The sequence below is a fragment of the Anabas testudineus genome, chromosome 8, assembly GCF_900324465.2.
Source record: "Anabas testudineus chromosome 8, fAnaTes1.2, whole genome shotgun sequence".
Lineage (NCBI taxonomy): Eukaryota > Metazoa > Chordata > Actinopteri > Anabantiformes > Anabantidae > Anabas > Anabas testudineus.
This window is the reverse complement of record NC_046617.1, coordinates 19572873-19594519: the sequence shown is the minus strand read 5'-3', so window position 1 is coordinate 19594519 and position 21647 is coordinate 19572873. Positions and strand designations below refer to the sequence as shown.

At 44.3% G+C, this 21647-nt stretch overlaps 1 protein-coding gene across 3 annotated transcripts; it reads right to left on the bottom strand.

Annotated features, from left to right (window-relative positions):
• Positions 1-446: 446 nt before the first annotated feature.
• On the bottom strand, positions 447-15151 carry tcf20 (transcription factor 20). 3 transcript variants are annotated; one of them, XM_026357531.1, is made up of 6 exons: positions 14624-15151; positions 4351-12740; positions 4058-4151; positions 3887-3950; positions 3630-3730; positions 447-2016 (listed from the first exon to the last, which is right to left on the bottom strand). In XM_026357531.1, the coding sequence occupies exons 2-6, from the start codon at positions 11527-11529 to the stop codon at positions 2012-2014; spliced, it is 7443 nt and encodes a 2480-aa protein (XP_026213316.1). In that variant the 5' UTR covers positions 11530-12740; positions 14624-15151; the 3' UTR covers positions 447-2011. The 3 variants fall into 3 exon arrangements, with proteins under 3 accessions (XP_026213316.1, XP_026213325.1, XP_033181996.1); XM_026357540.1 differs by having other exon boundaries at positions 3901-3950; XM_033326105.1 differs by having other exon boundaries at positions 14850-15151.
• Between the last annotated feature and the right edge of the window lie 6496 nt (positions 15152-21647).

Here is a 21647-nt window from a genome sequence, read left to right as displayed (position 1 = left end):
TACAACCAGCATTTTCACATTTTCAGGGCATTTTGGAACCTTCCTGTTCCAACATATCACTTCTGAGATACTGAGGCTGCTGTAGATGCTTTAAGTCAAATTCTTCTCAGTGTGAAACTGAACACATCAACTGACAGAAACACTGAATCCGTGACCTGGTGCGGTGCAGTGCAGACTCAAGAGAATACATTCAGAACTCATCTTCTAAAGGCGAGTCTGAAAAAGTCAGAATGGGGCTTATGCATTCCCTTCAAACTGAAAAGACAGGAAGAAGAAAGAATGCAGACAAGTGTCTGTGTGTGTGTGTCTATGCAACTAAAATAGAGATGGAGATCATTTAGGTGCATGTTCGCCATAGAAATGTGATTGAGATTGAAACTGGTGCAGAAATGTCAAATGAAACTGAAAGAGATGCAACAAAAGGGACAAAAAAGGAGTTTTAGAAATGAGAAGAGCACATTTGAAGCATTTTTAAGTGTATTCATAATTCATATACATATTGACAGGTTTCTAATACAGCATGGTTTTGATAGTGTAACTGTCTTCTCAGCTTGATTTTTTTTACAAGAATAACAATAAAAAATGGTAAAGACAACACCATGTACGACTCACTTTTAAGTTTTATGGCAATGCTTCTTTTGAATGGATTTTGCATCTCTCGATCAAACCACTGCGATATCACTTCAGAATGAAACCATTCAAAAGTACTTGGTTAGGCTTACTCCTCACTGGCCGCTGCAGTTGGCCAATCACAGCCACTTATATGACACCCACTCCAAAGTTTCTCCTCAAAAACAAACCAAACAAACAAAAAAGTCCCATCACTGTTCGTAGGACTGACACCTGTCAGTCAAATCTAACTTCTTCTGCAGGACAAACACATCTGTGCACCCAGTACACAGTTCTGCACCGATGGAAACTCTTCACTGTCCTGTCCATCGTCTTCCTCCAGCTGGGACAGTTATAGATGGCAGACTCGCATTAGTCCATACTGTTATCTCCTCTTGTTACAAGGCTCTGTCCTTCTCTTTGCACATTACGAACATTTGTACTTGAAAAATAAGACTGTCCATCTGATTTTTCATGAATACTATCTGTACCGTAAAAACCCCAGTGATGAAAAATAAGAACACTTTTCAAACGGACCAAAATGGAATCAAAGACCCAGATATCGGCATTTTTCAGCTTTGCACGCACACTCACTTCTCACTCACACAACGAACGTGACTTTTGAAAGGCAACAGATGTCCGTTCTCCAAGGCAATAATGTCTTTGTGGCAAACTCGACCCTGACATTCCAGACATCACTCTGGTTCCTCCCTCTCCAGGAATGAGAAATAAAATCCAATTAACGCATTAACTGAATATAAAGTGAGATACAACCATTTCATTTTTTTGAGTAAATACTGTTGAGGATACAAAGTAATAATGAGGACTAAAATAATAATTGTGATCATCCTAATAAAATAAAATACTACTTATGAGAGGATACAAAACTCTCTCCTTCTCTTTTCTGGGTCTGACACCCAACTTGCTCCCAATATGTGTTTTTAAAGCAAACGAACAAAAAAAAAAAAGAAAGAAAGAAATGATAATATAGATGATAATACAAGAGTTGAACACTCTGAAGGTGTCTGAGGAAAATCAAAGTGAGCCTAGAGAGAAAGTTTGTTCCTTTAGTTCTTTACAGAAAAGTTCCTTTAGTTCCTCCGTCTCATTTTCTTCCACTTCAATCACTGTAGTTTTTTTTTTTTTAAGTCTTTTTGTTGTAGCGCCGTTCCTTTATGTTGCAAGTCCTTGTTTTTTTTCTTTTTCTACTTTTAAGTAAAGAGCAATAATTCTCTTAGAAAAAAAGGTTTCTTTTCTCCATTGTCATAAATGTAAATAATGCTGATTTCCTGTAGAGAAATTGTACATTCCCTGTTGTTGTTCTCTGTCACAGACGCCACTCCTGTCCCTTCACATTTGGGGCTGCTTCACAAACAAGTTTCTCATGGTTCTATTGTCCAAACTAACCTAGAAGGAAACACAAAAAAGGAGGTAAGCATTCTACCAGGGTGCGTGCAACTTTCTCTCCTAGAACAATTTCTTTTATAGAGATGAGCCCTGTGCACTGGACATATAGACAGATAATCAGACAGAGGACATGTTATGTATCTACAAGTTGAGGCGTGAATCCAGATTTTGACTAGACTCAGTTACAGCTGTGCGAGTCTTCTGCTGTGATCTTATTTTAGAAATAAATAGAGAATGAATAAATAACTTAAGGGGAAACTTGTTCCATCATCAATATGCACAACAACACAGCCCCCAGCAACTGACGACATACAAGCAATGAAGCTCCAGTCAAGTCATCTTTCTAGAGGTCACTGTGGAGTTTAGGGGCTGCTCTGGTCTCACTTTTGACTCTCAGTCAAGATTTAAACTGAGTTAGGAAACATACTTTGTTCTGTATGCATCGTTAGAGGTTCCAGTCACAGTGTGGTGATATGGTATTTATTTTTTCAATGAGGATAGGCAGGACTGAAAGTGTGGGCAATGTAGTGACAGGCAGGAGTACAGCCTCTAAGGTGAGGAGGAGTGTGAGAGAGTCACACAGAGTGTTGTATTGCTACTTTAAACCTAACTGCTTCAATAGAAAAGGCATAAACAGCCATGAGGCACCAAATTTGTGTTCATGTATTTAGTAAGTTCATTGTAAAATAGCATAAAATTGCTAACATCCAATTAGGGAATTGTTATCAAGTTTATTTAATTTTACATGGATGCATTTTTGCACACTACTTTTCTAATTTTTAAATTTGTGCAACTTCCAATTTAAATGTAACACTTAAAATATCAAACTATAAAGGTGTGACATATCATACCCTCCATAGACACACCAGTATAAATTCTTACTTGATAAAAATAAGTGTCATAAATGACACATTCATGTTCCTTAGCATGCACATGTCAGCCTCTGATGACGATTTAGTGTAAAAAGAAAAGAAGCTACTTCAGTAATATGAACGTTTTACCCAGGTAGATTTGTCCTGGAGAGTGCATGCACATAATAAAAGGCTGCAGATGGCTGAATGAGGGAGAGATCATTATGGAGCAATGCTGCCTCGTGTTTAAATTAAAGTCCACCTAACGTCCAACTGAAGATGACACTAATACAAACGTGCTTTGTCGAAATTAAATGAGTCACTATTCACCACAGATTTCTTTTATTCAGGCTCCGTCTGCCAGCTGTGTCTCTCCACTCTCTTTCCTCTCCCCCACTCTGTGTTTTCTATAACTATACAGCTAAAATAAGTAAGCTATGCTTCCAAAATAAGTCAAAGAAGGAGGAAAAATTTGTTGGCATATTGCAGATTTCCAGTAACAAGATTTCCTAAAGGTATGTAAATTCTGTTCCCAGACTACTACTGTTAAGTAACCTGGTTACTTAAGAGCATATAAACGTAGTCAAGGACAACAGCTCACTGAAAAAGAATGATGGAAAATGTCTTATTTTGTTTGCACTGCCTGCAAACTGCAATCACTGATAAAACATTGTTCAGTAATATTTTATCGTAATTGCAAATATTCTTGAAATATATAATATATATCATATAATGATGATTAATCGTTAATTCTAAACTTACAGCTCCCAGAATCCTGTATCTCCTGTTCCTCTCCATTTGTCTCAGCCTCTCTCCGACTGCTCCAGGTACATTGACTTGGCTGGCCGGATGCTCTGGGTAAACTGAGAAGAAAAGAGCAGAGACAGTGAAGACAAGAAACATATTCCTAAAGTTAGAGGGAGACACTGAAAGGAATGATGCATAGCACATCTGTCTAAGACTGGTTCTAATCAAATGTAAAGAAAAATACCCAATAATATATAAAAGCCAGAACCAACCTCTCCTTCTTTACCTTGTGCTTCGGACATCGCAGTGAGAGGTTATCTTCATTCAGAGAGCAATCTGCAGGAGGGACAGAAAATATCCACACTGTTCAGAGACGGCCTAAAAGCAATATTTGTGTTCCACGTCATGTTTACAGTGCGTCTCTATTTAAGGTCTCCACTCACCTGCTTCAATAGCACACAGATAGTGATAGCGAAGTGTACAGCCTTTACTGTAGCAGCCCATAGTTGAGCCAACCATCTCACAGTATGAGCAGCACTGAGCAGAGACAGAATAGAAAATAACAAATCAATTATCTTAAAATGGTATAAGACAGTGAAGCTGAACAGCTAAGGCCACACATAGCATAACATATGAATCACTGAGGTGTCCGTTGATCAGTTAACAGTGGAACTAAGTTACAGGCAGCACCAGAATGCCAAATAAATCAGGTCACACAGATTCAGAAGATACTCACTGTTTCTCTGGCACCATCTAGTGCTTCCTGCAGGCCATACAGTCTCCCATTGACAAGGTACACTCCACTGGTCCACACTATACAGCCTTCATGGACCCACAGCTCCTCTGAGTCCATGGGCATCTGTGGCAGCTGGGCGAGTTGTGCCAAGGGTCCCAGGGAATCCAAGGCTGGTGGGGGGGGCTGGAAGGGCAGCGATGCCTTACTGTTGGATGGCACCATTCTCGGGGAATCCTCACTAGATTTATGCCTCCTCTTAAAGCGGGGATGTGAGGTGAGCTTTCTGTGTTGAGGTCGTTGTTGAGCTTCGTCTGTCGGCTGCTGAAGCTGTTTTTGCTCCTGCTGTTGATCAATCTCAAGGTCTGGCTCCCTCTTAAGCTCAGGGATAGGTCGCATATCAATATTCAGGTCCCAAGTTAGAGATGTTGTTTTACTGGTGGTAGTGGTGGTGGAGAAGGAGGTGTTACTGTGCTTGCCAACAGCATGCAACGTCATGTCCTCTCTATCATTTGGGGAGGCAGTTCTGACTGTAGTGGTACAAGATGTCGGGTTTGATTCGAGGCTGATGGCATAGTCGCTCTCAGTTGAGGGTTTGGTAAACTGAGCATCTTGTATTTGTGAGTCTTGGATACTGTTTGAGCTTGTGTCTGAATTTGGTCCTGTTTTGTTTGTGCCTGTGGTTGCCTGACATTGTCTGACCTGTGGCTGGTTCTTGGGGAGTTTTGCAGCATAATCAGCTGGATAGTAAGGCCCATAGAGATCTCCAAGGTGTTTGTAATTTGCCCATTTCTGACACAGGCAGCAAAGCAGACGACCAGAGTGCTTTGTCTCTGTAATCACAGGGCCTGAAACAACATAGCCAGATGAAGGAAGCGCTTTTCCTGACTGAAGTGTAGTTTCCACCTCGTCTGTCTCCCTTTTTTCTGTTTCTCTGTCTCTCCTAGATAACTGGGAGGAAAGAGCTGAGGTCAGGAGAGAATCAATTCCACTGCCGCCCGCTTTCCCTCCGACTGCACTACGCTCTCCTTTCATCTTGTCCTCCTCAGCGTTTACAATGGTGCACACCGCTCCAATCTCTGGTATTTTTTTCTCCACATGAATGTGTGGAACAAACGGGCCCTTTCTATTTGGATCCACAAATACTCTATTTGTACCAAGATTCCCTCCTGCTGCTAAAGGTGTATCTGGGTCATCTTTGGCCACTGATGATGTCGCCGCCGCCGCTGCTGCTGCCCCTCTCCTTCTCCTTCTCTGTCGTCCACTTCCATACGATGTCCCATCTTCATCTTTCACTCCTCTGCGTCTCCGTCTCACAGGTTTGACCTCAATCTCTGGCTGTGTGTCCTCACTCTCAACATCCACCTTCACTACCTGGGTTAAAATGGGTGGGGCCAATGGAGGAGTGATTATACTGTCTGACAGAGGGGGTGCTGCAGGGGCTGGTGTGCTGCTGGTAGCCTGCACCATCGGTGGAGTTGTGGCAGCAGCTATAGTTGGAGTGGGTGGGGCTGGAGGAGCACTCAGAGTTGTGTTCTGTGTTTGGGTTTGAGACTGGGCCTGTGTCTGTGTTTGGGCTTGGTTCTGGACCCGTTTCTGTTTATTGACGCTCCCTACGGGCCTGCCCTTCTTCTTGCCAGATGGAAAATAGCCTTTGGGCACGACACTCTCCAGTGGCTTAGAATCCTGTGGCGACAGACTGGACCTACCAGAGGATATCTGATGTTGTCTGTTCAGCATGTGTCCTGGAGTCTGGCTGTGGTGGGGAGGGGTAGTTCCATAGTAGTCACTGCCAGGATAATCATCAAATCCCATGCCAGATTCTTGAAGTTTCTGTCGAAGAAGGTTAGCAGCAGACTGCTCTCCTCGTCTTGTCTCTAGCTGCTGGTAAGTGTTGGTGAAATGCTGAATGTCTGACAGGGCAGATGAAGATGGGGGCGGGGAACCTTGGACTGGCCGAGGAAGAGGTGGAGGAGGGGGTAACGGTCCGAGTAAAGCAAAGTCCTCCTTGTCACCAGATGCTGATGCCACAGCGGCCCCTAATCCAAAGTCGAAGTCTTGTTGTTTTATAGCTTGGGACGCATGATGGGGATCGCATGGGTACGCAGACGGAGGTAGAGGCCCAGTCTCATCAACTCCTCTGAAGGGAATCATGTCGTTTAATGAGTGGCTTTCATCCATGTAACTATCATCCCCTCCTGCAACCCTGGGGAAATGGGCTAAGTCTTGGTCCTGTGAATCATTAAACGGTGGTATTTCAGAGTGAGAGAAGCCTGGGTAATGATTTGACTCATCATCAGCATGGCCTGCTGGCTTTTTAATATTTGGCGTGATTTTCTGCACTATTGCCTCCAGTTTCAAACCTCGCCCTTTCCTGGAAGGCAAAACCTTGGCATTAGCACTTGATGGAGATATAGGTTGTGAATAGGTGTTCTCTCCGGGCAGAGGGGAACAGAGCCTGGGACACGGTATATCTGAACTAGATGAGTCATCTTCATTGTGATGGCTAGACTCAGAATGAGCTGCAGGGGAGTGATGGGAATTTGTGGCAGCCCTCTGCTGAGACGCATCCTGGAGTTGCCTTTTGGCAGGAATAGGAGAGATAAAAGAACGAACTCTCCTTCTCAATATTAGTGGATTTGTGTCTCCTGAAGCCCCCGTTTTATTCTGACGCTGCACCTGTGGCTGAGTGAAGTTCATGTCAGCAGGAGGCTTAGAGGAGCTGGGTGGAGGAGGTGGGCAAGGATGCTTGACTTCCTCAGGGGCTCCTCTGGAGACCTCAGAGTCAGCAGCATTTTGCCCATGCATCATCGGTGGTAGAGCGGGGCCATGTGAAGCTGCTGGAGCAGGAGGAGGAGGTGGAGGAGGTGGCTGCGCTCTGTAGTAGGAGTCTCCCTCTATCATTCTAGCACCTTCCCTTCCAGGATGTGTTGCTTCCCACATTTTCATATCAAAATAAGAACCTTGAATATTGAGTGAAGTTTTAGTTGGATGCTGGTCACCCGGCATGTCAGTTTGGGAGATTATCCTCTGTCTTGGCTCTGACTGGTTGACCTTATGTCTTCCTGGAGAAGAACCAGGCTGCATCATCATTTCCTTAGGCTGGCGGTTCATTGCTTTTACCCATTCACCTATGTCATGGGGGTGATGAGGGGGGCCACGAGGGTGTGAATACATCTGAAGTTTATTTGTGGACTGAGTCTGTGGGGACAAGTTGTGGTATGGATGGTGGGAGGGAAAATGGGGGTTGCTACGCGGCACTATATTGCCTTCTCTTGAATCTCCATATCTATATCCTGGAAAAGTGCTGCCACTGCTGGTTGTTAAATCAACACCATGAAGATAGGACTGATGCCTTGAGGGTGAAGATAATGGATTAGTGCTTATAGGATGAGAAGGCAAAGGGGAAATATCAACATTACCTCGTCTATAGGGGTCAGCATTCATTACTACAGATGAATGAACAGACTTGGAGTGATACTCCATATCAGCCTCATTAGCTCCACCGCTGCCATGATGATCAGTTTGTAAATTTGCAGAGTCTGGGCCAGTCTCTTTTGATGCCATTTCCATTTTCATCACTTGTTTCTCTCCAGTATCCTTTTTACTCAGATCATTGGCTGCTGCTGGAGAGGAAAATGGCTGTTGAATCACAGAGGCTCCACTCTGACTTTTCTCCCGCTCTCTCTCTCTGTCACTTTCCCTGTCCCTCTCTGGTGTGCTGCGTCGGTTTGGCGACACATCACAGATGACAGAGCGCCGCTCTGATGGGGCTAATATGGAGCCTGATGATTTTTGAGACTCAGTTTGACCAATGCTTCCTGTTAGCGGCTCTGGCTCTTGCAAAAGGAGCTCCTGCACAGCAGAGGATGGAGTGGACACACTAGATAACGTTTTCCTCTGTGGTAGAGAGTAGTCAGCTAAATTTATATGTTTTGGTGGGGGCTGCTGAGTGTCTGTAGACTGTGGTACATGACTTTGTGACACACCCACATCACTTTTTTCAGCATTTTGTGAAATCTTAGTAATGGACACTTCTGACTTCACTGAAGACTGAGGGTCTGTGCTGAAATCAGGCTCATTTCCATGCCTCTGGTTTGGATGTGGCGGCTTTCCAGAGCTGCCTGTTTGGGCAGAATGGCCCGAAACCTCAGCTACTCCACTTTGGATCCTCATATTTTCAGACATGCCATATTGGTGCCTGGACGGAAACTGTTGTTGAACTTGAAGGTGGGCAGGAAATGCCTGTTCTGGTCTGCCATAACGTCTATCTACATTATAACCTTGAAGGACCTCTTGTAAAAGGCTTGGAAATTGCTGTACTTGTGAATTTTCCTCATGACCTTTAGCTACTGCTCCTTGTCCCCTCTTCACTAAAGCCTCTGCTACAGAACCAGCATCTTTTGGATGCACAGGGCCGTAACCACTTTGTGACTGCTGGTAGCCTAAATATCGGGAATTTGATTCCATTACTCCAGTTGGGGCAGCTCTCCCTCTGTTCTTCAGTGACAAATCTGATCCATATGTTGATTCTGGGTAGCCATATTTATGTGGTCCAGACTGGGGAGGATTTTGAGGCCGTCCAAAATTTGATTTCTGGTGATGGGAGGAATAAAGAGTCAAATCTATACCTTCATCCCCATTGTGACTGCTGGACTCTCTTAAGTAAGGCTGTGACTGTTTCTCTTCTACACTGTTGTCTTGCGGATGCTTGCTTTTTTCTGTATGTCTTCCATCCGACCGTGCTGAAACAATCACACCAACACTACTGGCACTTTGCTGTTCCTCAGATGTGTGCTTTTCTTCTGTCTCATTTTTGTGTAATCTGGATGCGGCGTGCAATCTATTTTCTTTGTCCTGCCCATTTTCCGTATTGACTTCACCATCTCGTTGCACTTGGCTACCGCCTTTCTCTGTGTTTTCAACAGCGCCTTCACTTTCATTTTTAATGACTTCATTTTTAATTTCTGTCGTCTTCCTGTGGCCACTTCTGTGGTCATTATATGTTACACTGGGCTCTGAAACACAGTTTGGCTGGGGAGTAGAAATACTGGAGGGAGTGGATGATGGGGGAGAGGAAGCTGAAGGTGTTGAGTGTGAAGCTGGCCCAGTCTCTGATGACTGACATCCAGTCGAGGGACATAATGACGATAAAGGAATGTGAGCTTCATTGGCTTTAGTGTCCGAAACACTTGGTTCTTTTGAATCAGAACTAACTGCTTTAACATTTGATTCTTGTCCAGCCTGTAGCTGGTTTTGACTCTGGGGTGGATGGTGATAGCTAGTTGGTTCAGATCCACTGCTAGCACCACTCATCTGTCTAACTCTCCCATGTTCCCCTTCAGAAAATTGCTCATCTCTCTCCACCTTGGTCCCAGATGAGCCTCCAACTGAAATCAATGAGGAGTCTTCATCAGCACCAGCATCTAAACTAGCACCATCACCAATCCCCGCTGCACTTCCATCTTTAACTGTGCTAGTACTCGAGGCTGCACTTGCATTTCGACTCCTTGGTTGTGATGGGGGCATGCCATGTGTTGTCTGTTGCATCTGCCCACCATCTTTCTTCTTCTGTGACAGCACTGTGTCAGTGAGAAGCATGTGCTGGACAGTGTTTGGTAAATTGGCTACTTGTGAGCTCAAGGCATTAAGACTATTCAGGCCAGCATCCTGCATTTTATCAAGAGGAGAAGATGAATAAACAGAGGAGCCTTCATCTCGGGATACAATTCCTGCACCTAGACTCATTTTGTTGCGGCCTGTTGGAGGAAGACTGCTTCCTCCAACTGCAGTCATGCTGTGCGCTTTATGGCTTCCACTGCTACCACAACTACTGATGCTGCTATTTGAGTTAGGTGTGGGACTTAACTGAGGCATGGTCTGCAGTAACCTGCCATGACCGTGGCTGCTACGGGGGTTGGATGTAGGAGGATGCGAAGGACCATGACCTGAGGGGTTTCCATGTGCCTCTGAGACACCCATCAATGGAGAAGGAGAGGAGCTACAGCTGGGGGAATGCACTGCAGAGGCAACTGGAGAAGGGTTGGATATTGGGCTAAAGTTTTGGTTAATTTGGGTCTGTTGAGCATTGGGATGCATTGGGGATTTGGCTATTTCTTGAGATGCTGCTGCTTGAGGTATACTGGGATTGGAGGCTTGATGATGTTTAGTATATACAGAGGGGCCCTGGTGCTGCATCTTGAGAGAGTTGTCATACCCTACCCCTAAATTGTGCTGTGAGTTGCGGTGCTGTAGTGTGGCTTGCTTGTGGAGTGAATGTGTCTGTGGAGAATATCCAGGATAATTTGAAGCATGGTAACTCTGTTGAACATTCTCTATTGGCCCCACATTGTTAGCAGCAACTGAACTGGAGACTGAGTTTGAACTGGAGTTGACACTGTTGACTTTGGGATCAAACCCGGTGCCAGCAGCCCCGTCGAGATATCTCTGTGGTGGGGGGCTGTACATTCCTGATGACCCCGTGGATGCTCCACCCTGTGGGGAATAGTGTGAGTACTGAGGGGTCATTCTGTGTCCAGAGTGTGGATAGCTCCTATGCTGCTGTCCGTGGTGGACAGTTGGGAAGGTTTGCCCATGCTGGCGATGCTGCATCTGAGAACCTGGCACTGACTGCATTGCAGGGTTCTGACTCATATTGTACTGATGAGAAGGAGAGAATGCTCCAGCACCAGCACCTGAACCAGCACTGGAGCCATAGTCTACTGGATACGGTGACATCAGGCCAGATGTTGGTGCAGAGACAGATCCAGCATGACGGTACTGGTGAGGTATATGGCCATCGATATTCGGGTACCCAAAACCTGCCCCATAAGCTATACCTCCCCTTCTGTGCCTATCTTTTCCACCCACTGAAAAATAATAATCCATGGCGTCCTTCCTGTAAGGATTGTTGCTGTTGCCACTGTGAATGTTACCCTGTGTTGGCGGAGCCTCCACAGCTCCTCTGTTTCTAGCACTGTAAGCAAGCATGTGGCAGGCTTGGCTGGGGTGGTGATGGCCTCTGTGCAGGCTCTGCTGTTGCATCCCTGCATAATCATCTGTCATCCTTGGGGAAATCTGGGCGTCTGCTGGCTGAGGGGGGTACGGAGGTCCCCCTCCACCTCTCCCACTGAACCCAGGGGGGAGAGATGTGGGAGCTGGACTGTTTGAAAAATTCTGCATTGTTTTCTCAAAGTTTGGATTAAAGATGGAAATATCTGTCAGTGTCTGTCAGGGAATGCTTCTCATCAAAAACTGGAAGGCTTATGGCATTAACCATAAATGACAACGAGAGAGAGAGAGAGAGTCTACAGCCTGACAATAAAACAAGGAAATGCTTCTGAAATCCACCAAATAGTTTTAGCAGAGGACTATATGTCGCAGATGTTATAATCAGTTTTTGTAGCAGTAGAGAAATTGAACAATGACTTTTATCAATATATGAAAAGGCCAAACAGTAGAAATCTTCTTCAGTATGATGGTTGTTCAATGGAAAAAAGTCACTTAAGAGCTGGATGTTGAAAAATTGAGTAAAAAAAAAACAACAAAACAAAAGATACGTAGTGAAGCAGATTTCTACTGAAGAAAAATACAAGATACAAAGTTTGCAGTCATTCCCAGGAAGCTGAAGCAGTTTGGCACTGAGCAGGCGATGATATCACGGGCGACTGACACACCACCATGCGAGATGCTCAACCTCAAATGTCTTTACATGTATGCGCTCTGCTATAATAACAGCTCAAGCAAGCAGAGCTATTTTAGGATTAAACCAAGTTAAGATCCAACAGCATCTTGTGCAAAGAAAAAAAAAATCTCAATACAACCATTGAGACCGTGTTCCGTTACAGCTTTCAGTTCATCAACATGAGTAAGTTTGCCGAGATCTGACTCACACCTGTGTGAGACGAAAACTGCAGTAACAGAATCAGGAGGTCTGGACACAGACCCTTACTAAAGACTCCCAGAGGAAAACAATCCATTGATGTTCTCATCAGCTCTTGGATGCAGAGTGCAATACTTTCTGCGATGTTGTTTTTCTTGGTCATTCCTTTTCAAATACACTTTTCTTTTTTAGTTTTTTGCGACTGCATGCATTCATTTGCACTGTAGAAGTCTTTGGTCCCTATTTAGCAGTCATTCTTTTGTTGACTGTGTTCAGATTCTCATTGCGCTCCTGTATCTTCAGCATGTAGCAGCCTTACCTTTGTTTTTCTCTGTCAACCATCATTTTAATTCTACCTAGTTCCATGGCAACAATTTTCCAAAAGGAGGGTAATCCATTTATTCCATTTGAAATGCAGTCAATTCAAGCTCGGTTTTTCTGTTTCTCTTTCGTCTTTCCATGCAGATAAGAAGATTTTCCAGGAGATGCTGACCAGAAGCCTTCTTCAACTCTGCAAATATAAAAAGGTGATTAAAAAATTTAGCACACAAACTGAAAACACAATATTTATGCACCATACCTTGTCCTAAAGGTCTGCTGGTGTAATTAATTAATTATAAAGAGAAATGCAATGTGGTCAGACGATAATTATAAAACATAATCTGGACTAATGATACTAGTCTAATATCCCATTTTCCAGATTTAAAGATGCAAATATTAACATGAAACTGATGCTTAGCATTTCTTTAGGCTTCTCTTTTACTCGATTTGTTTAAAAATGCAGAATCTGTGTTCATTAAAAAGTGATACCGTAAATCTACGATCTAAGGATCACATATTACATCAGAATTTCCCATAAGTGGGCTTATCTTTAGTAGTCTAGCATAATAATCACACTGGGTTATTACTAAACCGACAACACTGCTGACACTACGTTCTGGTTTCATATACTTTCCTTCCTTTACCCCTTACTTCACTACTTAAAAGGCTTTCTGGCCCCATATCAACACTCTTATTTTAACATGCACTGTGAGTACAGCCTTTATTGTGACTGAAGCTTTAATAATACATGGCTTAGCCGTCTCTTCTGACTGATAAGAAACGGGGTTGGTGAAGAGAAAAGTGGTTTAGCAGCGGCATGTAATTAAAGCAATAAAGCAACATGGACGAGGTACAAATGCTGCTTCACATGTAAACAAACAGCCTCGTGGAGCCCGGACAGTAACAGTCCACCTCCCACCTCTTTACAACGTGACCAAAGACCATTAACTTTAGGGTGTTCAAGTTGTTTTAGTGGTCTTTAATTATTATCCTGATAATTAAAGGGATGCCGACACCTTTATGGGGTCAGGGACCGTAATTGCCATGTGTGACTCCATTGTCTGCTTCACACACACAGTAAAATTACTAACGGCCCCGAAACTACTTCAGGGGACTTTAGTGACAGCTCACAGTAACAGGTCCTCACTGTTTATTACTCTGACTATTAATATAAACAATGTCATTCATGTGTCAATGTTCTTAAACACAGAAAGTGACAGTTCAACAAAGAACAAATGTCAGGGTGTTAAACATACAGTATCGTGCGTCATCAGGTGTCAAAACCTGCTGTAGGGGTCAAAACCAGTGGTGCTGTGGAAAACTGAGCTCGGATCCATCCCAGGCTCCACATTTGTCTGCTAGCCCCTATCTTGATTACTAATTAATCACAGCAGCTCTCTGTGCACGACCAGGCGGCAGCATTCACAGCACACACAACAGTGCAGCATTAATAAAACCTGCTCAATGCAGACTGTCAGCAAGTCAATCAGCTGCACAGCTGCCTGCTTGATACGAGCACACGCAACGCTTTTTGCAGATAAGCATCAAACGCCAGCTCCGGTACATTCACCGTCTCAGACTGTCACCAACACAAACCGGCTTCTGCACGATAGCATTAGTAAGATTAGCTCCATTAGCCAACAGTGAAGTATACGCATTAGGATTAGCTTTGTAGTGCTGCCTGCTTTTAGCTTTGTGAGGTTATGCTTAGCCCAAATTCCTCTGCAAATTAAAAATGCAGGCTAACTGCATATGTTTGGAGCTAGCTAAGCTACAACCCCCAGTTAGCATCTTAGCACGCCAGCTAATTTGCGTGTATTAAAGTGTAACAAGCATTTTGGAGGTGCACAGAGCCCCAGCTCCAGCAGGCTAAAGGCACAGGGCTGCCAAGCTACAAAAGAGAGGTGATTAGGTGCAGATGTTTCCCCCTCAGAGCTTCACTGGGGCTGTGAGTAAATGGGTTAGCTAGCATAAATCCCGTCTGCTAGCTGTGGTGCTGCATCAGCCCCGAACCATCACGCAGCCTGACATTTTCCTCCAGTAAACAGCAGGGAGAGGCTAGCTAACGCATACCTGAAAACGGAGCGATACAAGGCCCCTCGAAGGCTGCAAGGCTGTTTTGTGACAATCCCGCTGTTGTGGCAGGAAACCCCAGGCTCGAGTCGACCGCTCCGCCGCTTTTCCTTCACCCTTTTGAGTCCGGACAACCCCGACCAGCGGCGGCGAAGTCGGGGGGCCCGTCACGACACTCGCACCGCGGGCCTTTCTTCCGATTTGCCCTTCTTTCTTTTGTCCTCACCTCAGAAAATGATGAGAGCTCAGCACAGTCGGGGTGCCTGTGGGTCCCGTAGGCAGTGAGGTCCATACACCCCCGCCCCCTCCCCTCTGGCTCCCCTCGCCTCTCTCCTCGTTCACACACCGCTGAGGTGATTCCACCTTTTCTCCAACTCACATCAAACCCATTCTTCTCACACGACAACGCACGGAGAGCTCAAACGTCAGGTTCCGTCATTAGATTGGATTTGCATACCTTCATCAGCAGCTCGACCTGCTCCTTTCCCTCTTAGACTACTGTTTTTTTTCTTGCAACAGAAAGACCGCCTTGAAAATGCATACACACTCATATTCCTGCACCCCCTCCCTCATCTCTCTCCATCACATCCCTCCATCTCCCCTCCCTCTCTCAGCCTTTTGCTTTTTCATTGATTTTTACCTTTTTATACTATAAAATCTAAGATTGAAGTAATAATGCAAATGCAGTTTTTGCATGTCTGAGCTGAGCGTTTCTGCCACAGCTCCTTTGTTCTTATTCCATCTCAAGTGAAAGTGAATTAGGGTAGACTAATGAAGGCACCAGGGTACAAAGGCAATACGGAGAGGAGACATGGTTGAATGGAATGGTAGGTTACGTCTGAAATGAAGAAGTCAATACCAGATAAAAGACACTGTGAGCAAATACATACGCACGCATTAGGGGGAGGTTGCAGTGCAGTGGAGGAAGCTTGTTAAGTTGACTCTGGTCTCCTGATGCTGAAACGTGGACCCACTGGCACCCACAGTGCTCATATTCTGTTTGGATTTTTTCCACCTAGAACTCACATTTCAATTATTATAATAATATCTGTCCGTTGGTTAATGTTTGACACAGCTCAGAACATCATCATGGTCAAAACAACGATGGAGGTGCCACAGACAGAATCCTTTTCCCAATCAATTTATTGTGTTGTCTGCTCTCACACAGGACCAAGGAGAGCGGTGCAGAGCCATTCACACTCTCCTACCATCATAATGATGTGCCCTATGCCCCCCATCCATGGTGCTGCGCTTTTAATGTACTGCAGCACGTCATACATGCGCTCACACACACACACACACACACACACACGCTCAGCACACACATGAACATACATACAAACACATACACGTGAATCCAGTTTGAGATGCACAACGTACACACACAGTTACTGTTACGCTCTATGCAGTCACTCACTTAACCCGTCAATCACAAGAGTAAAATCTCCCAGTTTCTAAACAACAGTTCAATACATTTCATTCCCTTGCAGATACACGTCTATTTCTATCATTGTTGCCATAGCAACTGCATCACAGAGCCCTAACTGTGGATAATTTTGTAGGCTACGTGTCTACATTTGCTTTTTACATGTGCGATTTCATGCAGACATTCTTGTTTGCTGCTACTAATCTTCAGCCACGAGTCGCCTGCATGCGGTTGTGTACTTGTGTTTCCATCAAGTCGGACTGAAAGAGCCGAGAGGCGAGATAAAGGGCGTTGATACTCTGGGCCGGCGAGTCAGCCAGCCTGGCCCGTCCAATCAACAGGAACACCTGCTGGGACACACACAGACTCTCTCCATCACGGACAAGGTCACAAAATCCACTACAGAGCAGCCTCAAAGCACACGGTTGTCAAAAACAACACAGCCAGTTTGGAACACACTCCACATCTCTGTTAGACACAGCAGAGAGATTATTCAAATAATCTACCTCTCAAATATCCTTTATGTAAGCATATTTCTTGCAATTGGCAAATGTTTTGTCATTTATTTGTAACCTAATATCAAGTTGGAGACGTCCTAACATCAAATCCTGAGCCTCATATTCATGCAGTATTAATATTTTCAGCATATAGCAGAAAACCAAGCTTCTTCTCTGTGTGCAGACAGAAGTTGAATAGCGCCCACGTTGGTTTTTAGCATCCTGTGCTTGTTGGTAATAGATTTTAATTTAGAAAAACAAAAGTTCAATTTCATTCGGCTGTATTTTAATTGCAGGAAACATCCCAAGGCTGCAGTGCAGAGTGTAGCTAATGACTGACTGTTGTCACGACTTGTGTTTTCTGCTCTACGATCTGCTCACAGCATCTGAAATTTTACAGATTCTTGAATAAATGAGAAAACAAAACAATGCGTTGACTACTTTATGTAAACGACCTTCACCTTTACACACTCCAACACAGCTATTGTGACTACTATACAAAAAGCTGTTGCATAAGGAAGCACAGTCTGCATTTCCATTTTGACACCATCTGCTTTTACAGAAATCGGCTGCAAGTATCTGCACTCAGCACCGAGAGCAGAAGTGAAAATGAAAGGAAGTGCATTGCCCTTGACTTGCCAAAGCTGAACGAGGACATTTTGCATCAGTGCAAATATTAAGATTGCATTAATTTCAATGTGTCGAATCATTCTTTGTGTTTTTTGTAGAAAAGCTCTAAAACATCCACAGGCTTTCAACACCGGCAAAATAGATGTCGTTCAAAAACCTGAATAGACAATTAAAACTCAGCTGGAACGTCGTTCTTTAACCCGAGTGCGTGGAGAGACGAGCAGTGGATTAAGTGGCTGCACTGTGTGCTCAATGCTCACCCTGAATGCAATCCACTCTTGTGTTTTTGGAAGGCGTGAGGCTAGTTAGAAGAGTCTTGCTGCCACTGATTGTGCCTGTGGATATAATAAGCAATAATGACTCCATTTTGAGTGCTGATGCTTTGATAACATTGGTAAGAATCGCTTGTCCTCACAGAAAAGCAGTCAACAGTGGGACAACATGTTACTTAAAGGACGGGTTTTAGTTCAGAACAGCGGTCAGGTGCCTGTGAACTGTGTTCATAGAGGTTCCTCCTGATGCACTTACCCACTGTTTTCATTCACTTTAAAATTCCTTTCAGGTTGATTTTAGATTTTAAATGTTAGTTAGTTGAAGATATTGATATGAACACTTTGGATGATCTATTTTTGAACTACCGAAACTATAACACCACTTTTTTAAAGACTAAATATAATCGCCAAGTAATAAAAGTTAAAGTTAGACTATAAACAAGCTGCACATCACCACTAACTGAGTACACTTTTCCTCTCATCGTACCCTGATCTAGAAATGTTGATGATTTTATATCAAGTCTGGTACAAAAAGATTCTAAAAGTCCATCATGTTGAATATTCAGACAATTAACAAACACATTGTGCAAAATCAGGAGGACATTTAGCTGTGGCAGAAGAATGAATTGCATTTTTGGAGTTGACATAAAATGTTAGGACGGACGAAACAGGGAATCAGTGTTACCTCAAACTCATCTGAAAACTGACAACTAGTCCATGTGCATGAGCATCCAACGTGCATGAGTATCCAACTCTTACAGCAACAAGCCTCGACCGGCCCAGTAGCAGCACTGATTTGCAGTTTTCCCGATGACCACACGGAGTCAGACTCACACAACAAACACACAGCTCACCTCCAACACTCAGGAGCTGGCCTTGAATTACAGCATGAAAAATAACCCTCAAATAATTTGATCTGCATTTGCCACTCCACCCATCCCTTTGACGTGTGCGCTTCTAAAATGATGTTTTGGTTCAATTTCACAGTCTTTGATCCTTCTTCATCTGGAGTATCCTGCAGTGTCACAGTTGGTGTCCCATGAACGTATTAAGTCCCAGTTTGGCTCAACTGTGATAATACACAGTGTGAAAACATAACTCTGAGGATGCAGAGGAATCAGATGTTGAACTCTGATTGCCACTAGGTGTGGTGCCCCTCTCACAATCTCAGTGAAACTCCTCTAGATCAAAGATCATGATGTAGCCCAGTTGAAATACACTTGCAACAGCTCCTAACTCCAAATCTGCGACTTAAGCAGACTGGTGATACAGGGACACAATCAGTACTCGCTCTGTCCACAGCCATGAGAGTTCTGCCATCTTACATGTGCTGTTTATCAAATCTAGTAATTAAATAGCATAGCGGCATACGGTGGAGCTCCAGTGGAGCTGTGTCTGGTTTAAACACATGCACACTCACCTCTGTGTGATCCTTTTGCTCGTTCACCACAGATGAAAGGTGGCATGAGACACCAAACTCATTTTACTGAGGCTCTCAGTGACCAGCTGTGGCCAACAGGGAGCGCTCTCTCCCCACGTCCCTCCCCGCTCTCATGTAAGCTCTCTCACACTGAGGCCGGCTGCCACACTCTCCTCGTCTCCTAGCAACCTCAGATTCCTGCCTCCAATCACTACGGATACCGGGAGGGATGGAGGGAGGGCGGGAGAGTGTGAGAGAGGCAGAGGGGGAAGAGGAGTAGGAGGAAGGGGGGAGAAACTGGCTGGGCTTCAGCATCAGCATCCCAAGCAGGAAACCTCAAAGTGGGCTTGAGTGCCAGGTAACAAGTTGATGTGAGGGTTTTAGACATGCAACATGTCTGGAGAGGAGGATCTGCGTGGGAGAGGTGAATCACACAACCAAGGTTCTCAGGGCCACGCTCAGATCAAGATTCAAATGAGCAATATTACAGAATGACAAGTGGAGCGGAGTGATTGTCCCTCTACAGGCAGTTTGTGCCCTTTGTTTAGCCCCCTCCCTCCTGTCTCTTCTTCTTCTGCTCTCGCCCACCTTCCCCTCTTCTCCTGTAGCTCATTAAACCTGATGGTGCCATCATCATCATCATCTCAGTTCTGTCCTTGTGACTTGGGTCAGTCCTGTGTGCGTTATTACTCCACTCTTCCTTGGGGGGTCCATTTTCTGGAGCATGCTGGAGACGCCACCTAAGCACTTAACGACCCTATTCAGCGTCGGCTACGTGCATAAAGAAAACCCAGTTCACACGCACCCACACACGCTCGTCACTCACAGTCACAACACACAAGTCTTCACACGCTTCTTGTGTGATGTGACACTGACCTTTGACACTGGATCTCCTCTTCCCTTGCGGCGACTGTCATGAGGAGATGAACCACACATACACGCATGACAGGGTTTAGTCAGGAAGACTGAGGCATGTTCAACGTCAAGCTGGTACACAACAGGAGTCAGTGCGAGTGTGCATCACATGCAACACTTAAATGTTTAAAATCAACATCATGTTATTGTGTCTGATAGTGTATACTGTACGTACACTACCATTCTACAGTCATACATTTTGTAATAGTACACGTTGCAGTGTGAGTTCCACAAATTATAGTCGAGTGCAAACATTTTATACACATTATAAAATTCTGGAGCGACCAGCATGTTAAACATTGCACTGGGGAAAAGAGTTGTCAGCATGTTGCGATAAAACTGTTATTACTTTCTTATTATTCACTTCACCTCGTGACAACTGTGCAATTAATTTAACATTAAATTTAATAACAACGGCAGAGCAACAATGCAGCAATAACACGGTAAAGAAAGAAAGAAGAGGAGTTCTGGGGCTCAAACCCATTTTCCAAATTAATCAAAGCCCCACTCCAGATTAATTAGCTCTCTGGGGACTATTTGCATATTACTGATCCCTTTTTCTCTTTGTATAAAATCAGCACTGTAACGTTCCTGTCACCAGCTTTAGTCAGTGATTGTAATATTAGCAAATAGTTCAAATTCACTCCAGATATGGTTATACTGTACAACAGCGGCTTCATTAAGATATGAGTGTTGACTTTTGTTGAAGTTATTTTTGTATTTGCACTCCACGCCACTAGAGGGCAACAGTGACTGTGGTGGTGACACTCGTTACACAATATTGAAAAGCCACCTTTGCAGCTGGTTAGGTTGTCGTTAGGAGACAGGAGGCCCAACAGTTCTTACAAAACAACTAACACAACGAAAGCGAATCCAGTCCAAAACCTGAATGGCTCCTTTCTAAACCTGAGCTCTCTGCACAGTGTTTATTAAAGACGTCGATAAGAATCCTGAAACTAACACAGCAGCTCCATCATTGGTCGGATGACATGATTTAAGCGATTGGCTGCCCTCATGGCATCACACCATTCATTCTGAAGTACATCCTGTGCTTCCTGACCCATCACAGAAAGCTTGTAGGCGTCTTAATATTCGCCTGCAAAACTTTGAGCTCTGAACCACAGCAGAGCTGAAGGAGGGAGAGGAGAGGACGGAGGAGGAGGGAGGGCGAGAACATGTGTACGTACGTCTGCGTGTGCATGTGTACAAGAGGTTTTGATAAAGAACGAAAAAAAAAAACGCTGGCTGCTGTTGCCGAGGCAACCGCCTCTCTCCCCATCTCTTCTTTAACCCTTTCTCCTCGGCACTTCCTTTTCACCTTCTGTCTTTTACCATCGCAGCTCTCTCACACTTGTTGATGTCCTATCACTCCATCTGTCCCTCTCTTCATCTCCATCCTTCTCTCCGCTCGACGTCTCTCTTTCTCTTCTCCCAACTCTCGGCAACACAAATTCTTTTCGCCATTCGGTCTTCATCTTGATTATTCGTCCTCATGTCGGCACACCTGTCATTTTGTCTTTGTTAACTCTGAATCATTCTGTTCTAGAGAACAGTGACAGTTTGTGGTTAAATGTGATGAGTAATACTAATAGTTTCAGTACAGTTGTTACTGATGATTAGAAAACGTGGTGCAACATCAACATGTCAGCTGGCAGGTATGTGATTTACTGCCCTGACAGTACCATGTGGTCATTTTGAAGGATGTTGAACAGATGTTTAAGTTGGCACTCTTTAATTCTCTCGTTACTGTGGTTGATTGGAGGATATTCAGACCTACAGATGGTAGGGGGCTGTTGTACCACGGTGCTCTGACAGTAGGTTTATCATCATTTTATCATGTCCAGCCTTCTCTGTACAGGGGCCA